General features: G+C 40.8%; 1 protein-coding gene across 2 annotated transcripts; it reads right to left on the bottom strand.

The window, feature by feature from the left end:
• Positions 1 to 3506: 3506 nt before the first annotated feature.
• LOC137278063 (agmatinase, mitochondrial-like) lies at positions 3507 to 12983 on the bottom strand. Of its 2 annotated transcripts, none has more exons than XM_067810141.1 (9): positions 12857 to 12983; positions 12186 to 12302; positions 11724 to 11859; positions 11145 to 11270; positions 9141 to 9316; positions 7127 to 7327; positions 6675 to 6819; positions 4720 to 4814; positions 3507 to 4004 (listed from the first exon to the last, which is right to left on the bottom strand). In XM_067810141.1, exons 2-9 carry the CDS (start codon positions 12225 to 12227, stop codon positions 3900 to 3902), a joined length of 1026 nt encoding a protein of 341 aa, XP_067666242.1. In that variant the 5' UTR covers positions 12228 to 12302; positions 12857 to 12983; the 3' UTR covers positions 3507 to 3899. The 2 variants fall into 2 exon arrangements, with proteins under 2 accessions (XP_067666242.1, XP_067666243.1); XM_067810142.1 differs by having other exon boundaries at positions 12186 to 12250; positions 12857 to 12978.
• Positions 12984 to 16223: the final 3240 nt, after the last annotated feature.

Below are 16223 nucleotides of genomic sequence, written 5' to 3'. Positions count from 1 at the left end.
ATGTATATTCCTCCCACCAAAGATATCCATATGGTATTATGAAGCAGTAGAACATGTGCCATTTAGCTTTTCCCATTTGCTTATCTACCAAACATGGGTTAGTTTGAGGGAGTTTTAAAGTCACAACCATTTTCGTGAAACCAACAAATTTCCAGGTGTTCACGGGACACTGAAGTTGGAACCTCCCTGAGACTCATGTGTAAGTTTATGTTTATACGTATATGTTTGCATGTTACCCAAGAGAAAGATATATTCAAAGGTACAAGGAATACAAATATTTATTTCCTTCACAGCGATACAAAGGTGGAATGATGGATACACGACTTCGGTTTCCTTTTGACGGAATCAATTTTTGTTAGTATTTTCAAAAAATCCATCGCTGGCCGTTATAGTTTACTCTGAAAATGGATGAATTCCCTACCCTGGGCAAAACGGGAATGATTGTGAAAGTTGAAAACAATTCAGGCCTAATTTGTGTGCAGTACAGTTATGTATATTAAGTTAGCATCGATGGTACGAGAAGTATTATGGTGTTATGTGTGTTTTCCCTCCCACGAATCCATAGCTATATGGGTGTCGTTATGCAATCATGACATTACCATTGAGAAAAGTCGCAAAATAACAGGCATGTCTGACAAACTGTAGGCGAAAATCGGATCTGTAGCACGGATTGGGAAATGCAGGGACCATGGGCCATTTTGCACATTAGAATAAAAAAATGGCCCGTTAAAATTTTGAAGTTTACTATTGATAAAAGGGCAGGGGCCCACTCTGATTTGAGAAAATGGCCAATACTCCTGAAAATGGCCCTTGTCAAAGTTCACTTTCCCATGCCCTGCTGTAGTCTCACCAATGTTTGATCAGATGTTTTCACACTCTATTTTCAGGTGTGAATGGATCAGGGGAAACCTCTCTCAAATCCTGACACATCTTGCAGAGACGAAAGTAAAACCCATATGATATCTAATATAGGCAGTATCTACAGTGTAGTTGGTTGGTTACAACAAAATGAGCAAAACTATGTGGCATGTAAAGGCGACTTCCAACGGGCCACATAAATTGAGTAGCTGCTAACAGATATTGATTCAATCGTTCCCTACCCCCTCTTCATTATTTTTCAAATAACGACACCATTTTTGTTGTAGAGACAGTGTCTTGGTTGTAAGAGACATGTTTCAGTGAAAGCAACTTGACGTGTGACAAAATAGCCTACTTTGAATCGAACGTCATTCATATTGTTTGAAATAATCCACAATAACAGACTCAAACATGCGGGTAGGATACATCCGGTTAACAACATCCTTTGTTCTATATGTAGCTAAAATACACAGCGTTCACTAACATGAACATGTGACATGTTTATTATCAGTACTGCACATGGCATGTCGTTACCATTGATGCCACATTATTACCGTAAAGATCGATACCGTATCGTTACCGTGGTGACATGTCGTTACAGTAGACACCATATCAGTACGTTAGACGGCATGTCGTTACAGAGGAACAGCTGGTGACAGCAGAAAATATATCGTTACAGTACGATGGTCACGGTAGATAACATATCCTGATATATGAGAGAGAAGGTGCATATGGTGCATCGCCTAAGGTGATGAAGTCTTCAGATATGTACAATACTGGGAACGCACGAGCACGGTATGATCCTGTCTCTTTCCCTGCTCAGACAACACAGAACAAGACCTGGTTATGTCTGGAAGACAGCACGAAATGATTACTTTCTTAGCATGGAGAAAACTGACATGCACCCGTTTGGTTCTGGCAAACCTGGAAACAGGGATACAAACCCACGATCATAGTTTACTGGGTTGCCCAATGAACGCTACAGAGCGAGTGGCAGCGGCACAGCCGATATTAACGTCATTAGCCACTCGTTTCCTACTCGGACAAAACAGAACCACTCAAAATACAGGAATGGATTCTGTAGGTCTGCTAATCTGAGCTCACAAGATGCTTGCACAACTGTTAGGAACACATGAAGTCATCATAAGATTGTTCGTACAATCTTGAAATCTGAGAATCTTTTGGGCGCTAAGATTGTCAAGGTGGTGTAATGTTTCAGTTTACCGTACATAAAAATACCGAAAGCACATATAGCCTGTCTCAACAACACACCTTCAAAACGGTGTTTCATCAACAGAGTTAAATGTTGCTGTGCATCAAGGTTATCTATTCTCATCTTACAAAGTTGAAAACATCATAGGCTATTTAACGTACACGAATTTGTGATGAGGCAATAGAGATTTTGTTGTTTATTTCTGCTACTCTTCACCTTCATTAACGAATTTGTATTGTGGAGACAGTCGTCAGGTTAAAAAATAAGGAGACACGACGCACGATGACTGAAATAGGTTCGACCTGGCACTAGGCCTAATTTACTCACTTGTCCTGAGACTCTTGATTTAAATAAGCATGTACACTTCACTTAAAATGGCCTCTGTATACAGGATTACCATCGCTATTTTATATTCACTGGCCGTGCTACCCTGTACAACGTTCCTATCTTTATCTGGGACAGTCGGGGATGACCTGCCCTGCTTGGACAAATACACCAGTAAATAGATCGTAATGTCTTGCTGGGTGTCGTCATATTATGTAAAGCGTGGATTAAACGAGAAAACCTCACGCGTAATCTTATAGGCCAAGGTCAAGGCTAGCGACTTGTAGGCCAAGGTCAAGGCGAGCGAGGTCACCGATTTACCCGAGTTACCTGGCTTACCTGACACAGTTAACATCTTACGTTTTTACGTATGATTTTATATACTTAGAACATGCTAGCTAATGGTCTTAATGCTCAATGTGTAGAATTTACGTCGCTAAGACCGGGCTAGCTACGAGTCTTTTCCTGTACTTACAATTATTCCTCCAAAAAGCATTAAATTTGAGGCAACAACTCCTGCAATCAGTGTATAATGAAAAATACATTAAGAACTGTTTTTTCGCAAGAGAAAGCAATAAACATGTAAGGTAAAACCAACACCCTGCCCATTTACGAAGCTATTACCCCTGTGTTCATACTGTGTGTTATATTGCCGTATTAAGGGTGCTGCCCTTATGGTGTGGTGTAACGTATGGTAGGTAGTTTGATACACCAAGATCATGCTGGCAATTTTCCCGTACACCAGTGTATTCAGAGACCAATTTAATTAAAGTGTATATATGTACATAACGTGTTCATACCAAGACTTATTTAAATTATGTAAAATCAGTAAAGCGACCACGATCCATAATCACAAGAAATATCTGATGAAAGCGGATCTCGACAGTAAAATCACCACTCTCAGTGATGATACCACAGGTTCAGACTGAATCGCTCGTCTCACTGGGCCCCTTTCCGAGTTTGTTTGTTACTAACAAAAGTACTGTCAAAATTTGAATTTTTTAAACCAAAAAAATAATTCTACACAAACGACAAACACTGAAGATGAAGTCATCCCTCGTGTGGAGAGTTTCTTGTTACTCTGTATCTATAGATGAAACCAATGAGACGGTTTCACTGACATCATTTATTGGTAGTTCAGGTAGGGAAGTCAGTGGAATGAACCTGACCTTTTGGCCGTAATTGAAACATCAACTCACACAATTACTTTCCATTAATACACGTTTATACTGTTTAGACTAACATGAGCCATCAAATGCGTTTCGACACATGTCATTTTCTTTCATGTACATGTCATAGGATACTTATATAAGCTAAATCACTTATATCAATTAAGTGGGCGGGGCGTAACTATATGTCTGTTGATTGTAGATATAATTTAAACAAACAATGATACAACAAACTACATGTGAAACACATCACCATAAGCTCATTTTTAACATTCTTGAGCTTTCAGTATGTGATGGTTTTCTCTGAGCAACCTTCAAAGCTTCCCTTTATGACATCACACGGTATAATATTTGACACCAGGAAGAACACAAAGCATCTCAAACAACAAATGCGCTGCCACCATTGATGTCATATCGTGGTTGTCATAGGGCGGCGACACCTGAAGTGGAAACAGGACACTAATCACATAAACTGTCAGCACAGGTAGCACCTTACCACACGGACAACGTCGTTACATCAGTACATATCAATAATGGATAAGTCATTTTAGGTAATTGAGTTTCCAATAGATGTGAATAAAGTTTGACATCTCGACATCTTGGCCAAGACTAAACTGCACAGACTAGCCCTATTGAGGTGGATTTAATACATGATTAAATGAACGGTTACCCGTGTTTAACACACCAATATATACCATATCACAATGAATTTGCCAAAAAACATGATTGTTTACAGTGAGTGAACTGGGTTTTGCACCGCTTTTAGCAATATTTCAAGCAATACCACGGTGGGGGACAAGAAGGTTTTTACACATCGTCGTCACGTAAACTCATTTCACGGAATATCACATTTACTAACAGTTTTAAAATATGCACTGCATATCATGTGTGTACAGTTCTAGTGGCTGTACTTGTTAATTTTTTTTAATATATGAAGACTATGGAAGACATTTGAGAAAGGCATTTACACTATTGGTGGTAATCAGGAAGAATCCCAATCTGCAGTGCTGACGAATCAGCTGGGTGATGAAAAGAAAGACAAGTTGCCACTGAGTTAAACTTATTATTTGCTGACGAAAACCAGTTGTAATACCCGGATGTCAGTGAGGGTTCAAGCATGCTGTATTGGACTATATGCTGTGGTTAAAACATTACCTCAACAATACCGGCGCCAATGATATTGAGGCCTCTGCAGCCCCGGATCACCTCCAATGCTTGTATCGTCGTCAGTCCACCGATTTCCAGTGTCCCTGTGCACATGTATGACTAATGTAATGGCACATTGACCGGGACATAAAGAGCAGCTGTATGTTTATGGCTAAAGATTCCTCCGGCAGTCAGTGCTGGCATACTGATCGTGAGTGACTGGGTGAGTTTAGTTTTACGCCTCACTCAGCAATATTCCAGCTATATGGTAGCGGTCTGTAAATAATCGAGCCTGGACCAGACAATCCAGCGATGAACAGCATGAGCATCGATCTGCGCAAATGGGAAGCGATGACATGTGTCAACCAAGTCAGCGAACCAGACCAGCCGATCCCTGTCTTACGACAAGCATAATCGCCTTTTGGGGCAAGCATGATTTGTTGAAGACCTGTCCGACCTCGGTCCTTCACGAGTCCGAAAGGGTCTTAGACGAGGTGGTATGCTTTTTAGAGTTCTGACCCTCCTGTGTGTCAGGATCCCCTAGTAACTAGGCACGTATTGTTTGTAAAGCATAATGTTATTGTCCATGGGTGTCACTACGCGGATGTCTACTATCTGTACATGTTTAACTTTCTTCACGGATGTGGCGGAGATACTGGATTACGTTACTTGATTTCACTTCAAAGCAGTGTTGAAACAAACAAAGGTTAATGTTTAGAGTTTTTTAATGCCTATGAAAAAAACGCATGGTTCTCCGCAGTCGAAATGAACGGATACACCATGGTAGTGTAAAGTTTCTTTTGTCCGTTCGGTTTGTGCAGCAGGGTTTGGTTCTGTTTCATTAATGGGAATGCATTAGAAATTTTCAATAGTAGTGTGGGTTTTTTTCTAAATATGACAAAAGATACATGTACATATACCTCCTGAATTTCATTACTGCATGTCAGAGGTCCGCAGAATGAAAGTTATGAGAGCTGTTTCATGGGATCCCCTTATATACAATTAAATAACTCTCGTCATCATGCGTCTCGTCCTCAGCTTCCTCCAACGTCATCAATATCATTTCACCTCCACGTTCGCACGCACGCACGCACAAGCGCTGGGCAGGCCATTAGAATATCGCTTGGCTTGCATCTTGGGCTTAATGAGTTCTAAGAAGCAAGTCGATACTGTCAAGGTGGACATTTTGTACGAACTAAAATGATGGGGTCATTATGTGATAAGAGGTGTTCGTTTGCTTGAGTACAGCTCCGTCCATTTACACTGTAACGTATGTTCTGTGAGAATGAACTATGGTTGACTTGGGTGTCTACGACCTGTTTATTATATCTTCGTTGTTGCCTGTTGAAGGTGGCGCATCAGAGATCGCAACCCAGTCAAGAATCCTGGAATATCTAGGCCAGGTTAACTAGTGGTTGATATAATGAGCACATTCTAATGGCGTCTAGGTACGATGGCAGTCAACGCAGCCAACCTGACCATTCGATCCAAATGGGTAAATGTGCGTGCGTGCGTGTGTGTAGGCGCGCGTGAGTGTGTGTGTTTAATGACAACCCCTCTCTGAGTGATGGCGCTCTCCAGCATCAAACGGAAGGTTCACGTATCTTTATTTTCTGACAAAGGACATGGTTTTATGATCGCCAAATGAGACCAAAAAGATGCTTGAATTATTCAGCCTGTCGCCTATCTTGCATGACGTCATTTACCAGTTTCATACATGGGGCGTCATTGTTATTCCCTTGTCTAATTGGTTCAGTTACGTTTCACGACAAAACTAATCGGGGCGGTGGGGGTAGCCTAGTGGTTAAGACGTTCGCTCGTTACGCCGAAGACCCGGGTTTGATTCCCAACACGGGTACAGTGTGTAAAGCCCATTTCTGGTGTCCGCAATATTGCTGGAATATTGCTAAAAGTGACGTAAACCTCTACTCACTCACTCACACAAAAAGCATCATCAATTTTACCTGCCCCCGGGGCGTACGAAGGGTCAAGTGCGTCGATGTCAAAGTCCATATATACAGGTACATCTCCCATCATGGCTCTTACTTCTTCCATGAGAGGTGTAAGAGACTTGTACCAACATTCCTCCGCACGGACCACACGGAAACCCTTCAGAAAAACACATTTCAGTATCTGACGTATAGTGAAATGATATTGGTGCAAGCAGAGACTTTGTGTTTTTATTTACCCTGTGATTGGTTTACTCTGTGACTGGTTAGCTTTCAGTTTCTGTTTAACCAGCATTTTGACCATCGGTTAACGTCTGGTCAGCTGGCGTTAAGCTGTGCAAAGCTTAAGGGTATGTTTGGGGCAGTGATTTCCAAACTACAATCCCCTTCTCTGTAACAGAAACTACTGCTTCGTCTTAACATCAGCATCCATCCAATCACAACATTCACATAGCTTGTCGGTTTACCTGATCAATGCCCCACTGTATATTGTCCATTGAGAAACCTGCACCGCGAATGCCAATCTGCACCGTCTTCTCGGGTACGATGCAGCCTTCATCAAAGGCACGTCTGATGGCAGTGGAGTGGTTGATCCTGTCCCCTGCTATACTGTCCGATGTATCCCTGTGGGCGTCAATCTGTATCAGGCCCATGGGTCCATGCTTCGCCTGAATAATAATAATCATCATAATCATCATCAACACCACGATATCCACTTCCACCTCCACCTGCTCCACATCTTCCTCCTCCTCCTCCTCTTAGTCCTCCTCCTCCTCTTCTTCTTCTTCCTCTTCTTCTTCATCAGTGGTTGCTTCCCAGTTTCACTCTATTAGAGATGTACTTTATTATCGGAAATAACAATGAATATGTTTTTTATCAGAAAAAAAGAAATGGTAATGATAAAGCAACTCAAAATGATAACTTCGCATAACGATCCAACAAATATGTCATGGACACTAAACAGGAACTACCTTGTACATCGATGTGACGCTCGTTTGCTAAAACACAAGCCAATAATGCTGCCTGTTGATGAAAGAGGAGCACAGACTCTATACAGTAGTATTCCAACGGCCTTTAGACACTGTCTTAGACAAGACAATCCGATGATTGATATTGTGAACAGCGATCAGTACTGTTGGTGTGCGTTACCATTCAGGTGAATCACAGGATGACAACCGAGTTACTGAGTGACGTCACAAGACCAGTATGGTCTCTTGAGTACCCGTTCTACACCGGAATCACATGATGAATATTACATTACTACCCTCGTTTGTTTGGTGTCGTAAATTAATTAAATTCTCGCTACGTCATACCTTTATTAGCACTGCGCCAGCTTTAGGTAGTGTCACCATGTGGCTTTATTTGACATGAGGAAAATCAGGATTTAGGATACAGTGGTAACAAGCCGGGCAAGTGTCGTTCAATGTGTCTTTGAGTAGATATTTTGTATTAAAAAGAAAGATATCATTTCTATTATATTTTGTATCGATTTCAGTTTGGGTAATGTTTCATTGACACATATTTGGCATGAAATAGAACACTAGTATCCCACATAAAGTGTTGTTCTTAAATTGAAATGTACATGAATCAGGGCACAATAAGTGTAACTTGTGTGTATATTTATCAGTCTGTGTATGTTTTGTTTGAACACAATCAATGTGTATACTGTGTAAATAAGTAAGTAGTTCACCTAGATAAAGAAACACTGAAGACGGATGTATTGTGTTTGTCACACGACGATTTACAATGTGTTCTCGTCCAGGGCAGACAATACGTATGATTGTCGCCCTGTACTCATTGACTGTATCACAAACTGTGTCATTCAATTGGACACAGTCTCACTCATGCCTAACCACTGTCCCAGACCCTTTAATGCTGTCTCACTCACAAAACAAACACTGTCTCACCCCCCTTAAATACTGTCTCACTCACGTAAATGCTGTCTCACTCACACAACAAACACTATATCACCCCCCTTAAATACTGTCTCACTCACGTAAATGCTGTCTCACTCGCACAACAAACACTGTCTCACCCCCCTTAAATGCTGTCTCACTCACGTAAACTCTGTTTCACAAAACAAACACAGTTTCGCCCTCTTAAATATTGTGTTACTCACCCTTACTGTCTCACCCACAAAACGTCTCACCCTCTTAAATACTGTGTTACTCACTCATACTGCCTCACTCACAAAACACTGTGCCACTTTTAACTTAATACCACATAGTAAGATCCCACATAGGAACGTCGCTCTATGCAGTAAATATTAAGCTGTCATCCATAAAGCTGTATGTTTCATTTCAAACACCCGTGTTCTTCACTCACCCAAAGGCTGATTGTCTAATTCACTGTCCCACACGCTCACTTAAAACCAGCTTACTCACCCACCACTCATATCACCCCCAATCCCTTTCTCACTCACTACCCACATATTCGCTTAGTTACTTATTCATTGTCTTCAATCACTCACTCTCTCTTTACCTTCAAGGCCTGTAGTATAGGGTATGTGATAGTGTGATCGCCACCTATCGTCAGCGGTGTACACTCTATGTTGGAGTAATATCTTCGAATGTCTTCGCAAGCCGTAGCCGCATTATACTGGTTTAGTCTGACGTCACCGACGTCTGCTACTTGCAGAGACTCGAAAGGGGCAGCGCCTGGAACAGCGAAATACAGCTATCTAATCTCGCACTCACGTTCACCGTCACCATTGTCGTCCATCTTATATTACCATTACTATATATAGATTAAGATCAATATATATATCGATAAATAGGGTTTAGGTGACAGACCTACAAACATAATCGGTCACTGTGCAATCTTGGACAGCAGAAAAAGGCTAACAGAGTGAGATTGGGATACGATGACATGCGTGAAGCAATTCAGCGACCCTAACCACTCGAGCGACATGTTTAGGTTCCTGAAGGCAATTCTAACCAAAATCTTCAGGGGTAATCCCAAACAGTCCAGCCCACTGTATGGGAGTTCACATGCAACCAAAAATCCAGCATAATTAAAACTCATTTATCACTAATTCATCACTTATAATAACATTGCTGCTTTGTGAAAAAAAACCAAATAAACAAAATTATAAGCGCACAACCGTGATTCCAAAGTGCAATATTTTGTACTTGGGCTTACTTCCCTTGAAATGAGACCGAACCTAGTCATAGCGGGTCGGTGTGCACTCAAGTGTAACGACGGCTTCCGATTGGCTTGTTCATTTGCCGATACGCTAAAGGCTCATGGTGTGTACAGAAAGATGATCTGTTTGATGGACATTTTAGAAGTATGGCGAGTTACAAGAAAGTAAGATTTTTTATGGATTATAACTTCTTTTATTGTACTTGATGCATCGTTTCGGTATGGATTCATATATCGTTGTCAAACAAAATCATAAACTCTAGAAAAAGTTGTTATCCATAAATAATGTATATAGAGATGTTGGGTTTTGTAAATACATGTTCTCTGAATCTGCGTTCGGTCCAATCCAAAATCATCTCTGTAGAGATGGTGAACTACTGCGTGGCTGGAAACTGTTATTCGTCCAGGTACAAAGCAGGACTTGAAACTGACAAGAGTTTGCACCAGTTTCCGTCAAATCCAGTCATTCAAGAAAAATGGCTGTAGTTTTGTTTGCAACCCACAGACATAAAACATGTCATGTGTACAAGTATCACACCTGTCTAATTACATAATGTGGCAGAGACGGGACTCGGGTGCACGAATCGTATATCAATTTATTTTGTGACGTATAGCCTGATAAATGTTAAGTTCAAATTGCATGTGGTCAATGATTGAAACTGTATCTTGCATAGTGTCTTTAGCAGACAGGCAGGCAGACGAAAAGGTGTCAATAAACCAGACATTGAGTTTTCTCTGTGACCAAGAGTGCTTGTCACATTCTACATTTTTTTTTATGTAACGAGTAGATTATTTACTTCTTTAGACTACTGCTCACGACATCATACTCCAGGCAGACATACTGTTTCAAGCTCCGCGAACCTATTCACTGCGCATGCGTTATGGACGCAGCGCAGCACAGCTGTTGAAACTACCTTTTTTCACCAGCGCTGGGGGGAATTTAATGAATCGTTTGAACTCCGATTTCGAGGGCTTTTTTCATCCCGTTTTTTTCAGCTTTATAGGCTGAAATGGCATTTTTTATGATTTGTTTCGGTAAGTGCACACCGCAAGGTATCAGAATATGCAAAGTTGTGTTTTACGTTGCATGTGACCTTTAAGTAGTGTTAGATGAGCTGTACTCCAAGAGGAGAACCTGTCCACCAAGGGATCGGGTGGTACCAGACCTAACACAGAGGACAGTGAGGAGCTTGGCGACAGTGTACATGGGATGCAAACTAGACAACGAAAATGGTGTGGAAAAAGAACCCAAACCAATAACAAACATACTGAGATACGCAGTATTATGAAAAACACTTGATTCTGTCTGATGGAAAATCTGAATTGGTTGGTTATTCTCACCTGTGCTTGCATTGAGTGCCTTAAGGGCGGCCGACTGAACTCGCACTGCCCTCGGGGCCATCCTGGGGCCGTTCTTGAACCCACATCCGAGGTCAAAGGGGACACCAATGAAACCAACATCTAAACCTGTCAACAAATACAACAGCCAAGCTAAACAGCACCTGTTACACTTGGTATAGAAGCGATTGAGCACATTCATAGGTCCAATATATATGTTCAAAATGCTCTAAAACCAAAGGACTCACTCTTGCTGAAATATCTTAAAATGCAGCAAAACGCCATATATGCACTCACTCACACGCCTACGTTGTCCTCGTTGTCCTAGCATCATTCCACTGTATAACAATAGGGAACACCAGAAATGGACTTCACACTTCATACATTGGCTGAACTCGAACCCAGACCTTCGGTATGATGAGTCACTAGGACCACATCGCATAAGGATTATGACAACGCTGCACTCGATCTCATCTCGATCTTGATCTCATATCACGCGCGCGCGCAAACACACACACACGCGCGCGCGAATTTCTGATACAAGGTACATGTATATCTCTACTGTCTGCCTACAAGCTTTACCTTTAGTTGTTTCTTGTGACGGAAGTCTCATCATCGTGCAGAATCCTGCGGCACGGGGAAGATCATCTGGGGACTGGGGCTGGTTGAAGGCGGGTACCCGGGAGTTCCCGGATGGTTTGACCGTGTTCTTAGACATCTGATCATCAGGATGAAGCATACGATATGTTACTGGATACAAGTAAGATAAAATAGCTTTTTGTGATTTGAAAGATGCAACACAAAAGTGAACAAGAAATCAATGAGTTTTTTAAATAACAAATGGTGATAACAAATGCGGTGACATGTTTCTTGTGAGAAATGTATTTCTGGGTATGTGGGGTGGTCCAGTGGGTAAAGTGTTTGCTTTAATAACGTAACACGTCCGTAAAGAACACAGAAAGATTGCTCCGTAGAGTTTAACATCTATCAAAGATGACAACAGCGAAAGCAGTAAGCAAGTTCAGACCTACCGATAATACTCACCACTCTCTCAAGATAAGTATCAAACAGGGGCGTGCTTGTCATGCACTGCTACCATAGGACGGTGACTAAAGAAATCAGATTGTGGATCAGTAACTTCTTTTTTGTTGAATCTGAAACCTGTACACGTAGAGTCATTTCATTTATGTCTGTGTACAAGTGGAGGGATTCTGTTGCTAATAAGTAATGAAAATAAACTAAGTGAAACGAAAAAAGAAATTTCGTATTGCAACGGACCTTTATCGGTCAGAGCATTTCACTTGTAGTTAAGCCTTGCGATGGATAATTTTTACAGAGCTTACAAGGAAACTCGGGGGCCTTAGATCCAGGAACGAATTAGTTTGGAGCACGTAAACAATCCTTTACTCGCCTTTTCGTATCGAAGAATACAACTTTATGGACATGAACTACTTGTCTATTGAACATAGCGCTGTTTCGATTTTACATCCTTATAGACCTTGAAACGACACAACCAAGTGATGAGAGGTATATATGCATAGCATATTGTGACAAGCAATAGATAACACGAAGCTATTGTTTTTAATCTGCTGCTATCGACAACATGCTTATGCATATATTCCCCCCTCCCTCTTTCCCCAGATACATATCCAATAAGTCGTATGCTTCGTTATTGACTCACCATCATCTAAAGAGCCGATCAAACATATACTTACCACTTGCCTGTAAGATTCAAAGTGACATGCGGTTGTACATGTTCTATTGTATTAAGTTACAGCAGGGTCTTCGTGTGACCTGTGATTTGTGTTACCGTGTCATTTCTTTATAGACTGTTAATAGGTCGACAACACCGTTATCAATGATAACTTGCTTATGGCTTGATGTGTCCCTGGCTTGATAACGGTGTTGGCATCGGCACAGAAATGTCACACATATTGGAACAAAGGAGTTGTATGTCCATCTATCCACCCACTTTACTGTAGTGGAAAATGCAGGCACAGTCAGGTGTCACTCAACAAATACAGTTAGCCAAGTAGAACAGTAGCAAGTCTACTTGTTTTTATTGTTATAGAGACGAGCAGCCTTGTATTGTCAAGTGCTGTTCGTGTTTGCACATAGACAATAGCTCAGTCTCTGCCCTAGACAGTATGTGAGTTACACAACATGTGCTAAACATACTAACATATTAACAGTGCTCCTTGATGCGTTCAGTAAAAACAGATTACAGCAGACGATTAAAAATGCATCTTTCAAAAATAATTGATGCATACATTAAGAGCTTGAATAACAACTTGCATGAGCATGTTCATGCACGTACACAATTTGCATACTTGCGTTTCTTTGGACCCGGATAACCAACACGTTTGGTTTTAATAAGAGGGGCACGATTGTTTTGCTAAAAAGGAATAAGTCACGTCAACAAGACCACGATATACGGAGTCGATACCAAACTGCCACATAAACAATTCCTGGGTTGAGACCAAATAGCGTCAGAATCGTACCCAATGTGGGATGCACAATGATCTTCAATGATCTAAGCCTGCTCAGGAGAACGTTTTCACGACGCTGACGTTATTCAACGCCCTCAGTTTGAAGATGGAAGTGTAATGGTTTGGGCTGGCATCACTTCCATAGACAACACGCCTCATCCTTATTTGCAGCATTTGGAATGGCGTACCTTACCGGGACGACGCCTTTTACGTTGGCTGACATGTGCCATAACATCTCCCCCACTATTCTCAAGCAAATGGTGTCTTTAATACATCGCATGGGTCAACGCATATGTAGGTCATATCTGTAAATTGAGTTGCTAGGACCTGCTTTTCTGGTTCTTGTTACCAGGTATGGGTTTTGTCAAAGCATGTGTAATGATAAATTATGGATCAGTCCAATGACCAGATATCCTGCTGTTATTTTCAACAATGCCATTCATATGACTTTTTAGGGAGCACAGTTATATTGCTAGAATATATAGAATACTGATGGTTATAGTTTCTCGTTAATAATGTAGATATCTGGGTATAAGCAGAATCTAAATTGATTTGAACAATCTTTATGGATGAACAACTTATTGTGATGCGACATTTCGATACAGAATCTTGTATCGTCTTCACGCGTAGTATATATCATTTGACCCTATATTAATGACGCTAGTATATTATACTAAGTAAGTTTTAAGTAGGTGAAAAGGGTTGCCCATTTTTTATCCTGTTTTGAGCAGGTGGTGCTACTTGTGCTCTAGTTTTAGGACGTTCTAAACAACAAACATTAACTAAACATTATTTTTTTAATTATAATAAACTTAAAGTTATCACATCGTCCCCACAACGAACCATTATCTGCAATCTGAGCAGCATCGACGTCAATAGGTAGGACCAAACCATGGTTCTTGAAGTTAATAGGTTAAACGGCTAGTAACCATTCTTTCCACTAAATACAGACAATCTCTATGAATAACAACTTCTTTATTTCGTGAGTGTGTTGATTCAATACAGATGCTTGTATCGCTGTCAAGCAGAAACGTTTGCTTGGACAACGTGATAAAGTGACGTTCTATCAAGGTTTTTAATCGTGACTTGTAACGTGTTCCCGAGTGTTGTCACGTGAATGATTGACATTTCTTTTCGTGCATTCTATTGCACAGCATGGTATTTTCCTACCAAAGTGATATAGATTATGGTATATGAAGCTGTATAACATTTACCAAACTTGTAAGGCATCATAATATCACAGTGCCCATATTTTGACCTGACCCAAAGATGGTTAGGTTCAGTGAGGTTTTAAGTCGTGACAGGCACAGACATTTCAGCGCAATGTTATTGGTCTAGATTGATCCTATACAGACCTACACTTATCACTGTCCACTTGTAAGTCTTTTAGGTGTATGGCAGCTACTGCGGTCACCAACTTCACTCAAGCTCTAGTGAAACAGTCACGAAAGTTGATGGTTGCCATCCCTATTCATCCTCCTTAAGCATTCTCGTGTCCTTGTCCTCATCTATCAAGCGTAAATAGGAGGTTATGGTCAGGTATCCGATACATATCCGATTTTTAGTGACGTAAACAGAACCGACGTCTTGACTTGATAACCCTCTTCATTCCTGTGTTCAGACAGGGTGTAAATATGGAGTATGAGAAACCAACAAATCTTCTGGTGGTCACAGTTCACAACACGCCAGGTAATGTCTTGAACCAGTGACCACTCAGCTGCAAGTACAAAGGACAAAAATCCACAGTTTAGGTCCCAAATCGTGACTTCTGCAATTCCCTCATATAGTCTCATTTTAAAAAAGACATTTTATTGTTACTGCTAACTTTCATTGATACTATCATTGTCATTTTATTCAATTTAAATCAATCGTATATATGATGACGTTTTGAAAACACTGCTCGTTTTTTCATCTGGAATAGAATGGTATGTTATACTATCCTAAGACAGTAGCACCAAAACATGTTACGAACGTATGTAATTTCAGGCCTCATCAAGAGGGCACCGTACGTCGAAATTCACGTACTGAATCAAATACACGCAAGTATTTGTGACAAGATCATTCAAATGTCATCAAAGAGGAAACAAGATAGTTCCAATCTCCATGACAGAAACGCCTTACAGTAGCACAGAGATGTGAAAATCATGGTAAACTATGGCCTGGAACCCTACAGTGTTGGTGGAGAACCAACTTGCAACATCTTCATTGTCCTCGTGTTTTGAAAAACCAGCCAGCTGAGTCACGATCCTCTCTTCTCCAGGCCATAATGACAACAGGGAGCTTGAATGATTTTAGAGATCTGGAGACACATTTGTAAGTATATTTTAATCATTCAATATCTATCAAACATCCGAGACTTTGCCGGACATATCTTCTTACAACACCTTTATAGATTGTGTGTTTTCTTGCAAGACTTTTCAAGACTTTACGTTTTCTTAAAAGAATTTATAAGACTTAATGACAGAATAAACATTCCAGTTTTTGAGAATGTTTTCAATAACCTTCTCTGGTTGCTATTGTTAATCCTGAAAACGTTCAGATTTACTATCAACGGCTAAAAATGATCAACCGTAGACGAGAATGATTGTGCCAA

The sequence above is a fragment of the Haliotis asinina genome, chromosome 3 (assembly GCF_037392515.1).
Source record: "Haliotis asinina isolate JCU_RB_2024 chromosome 3, JCU_Hal_asi_v2, whole genome shotgun sequence".
In the NCBI taxonomy this organism is placed as follows: domain Eukaryota; kingdom Metazoa; phylum Mollusca; class Gastropoda; order Lepetellida; family Haliotidae; genus Haliotis; species Haliotis asinina.
Note: the sequence above shows the minus strand (reverse complement) of the source record. Positions and strands in the feature narration are given on the sequence as shown.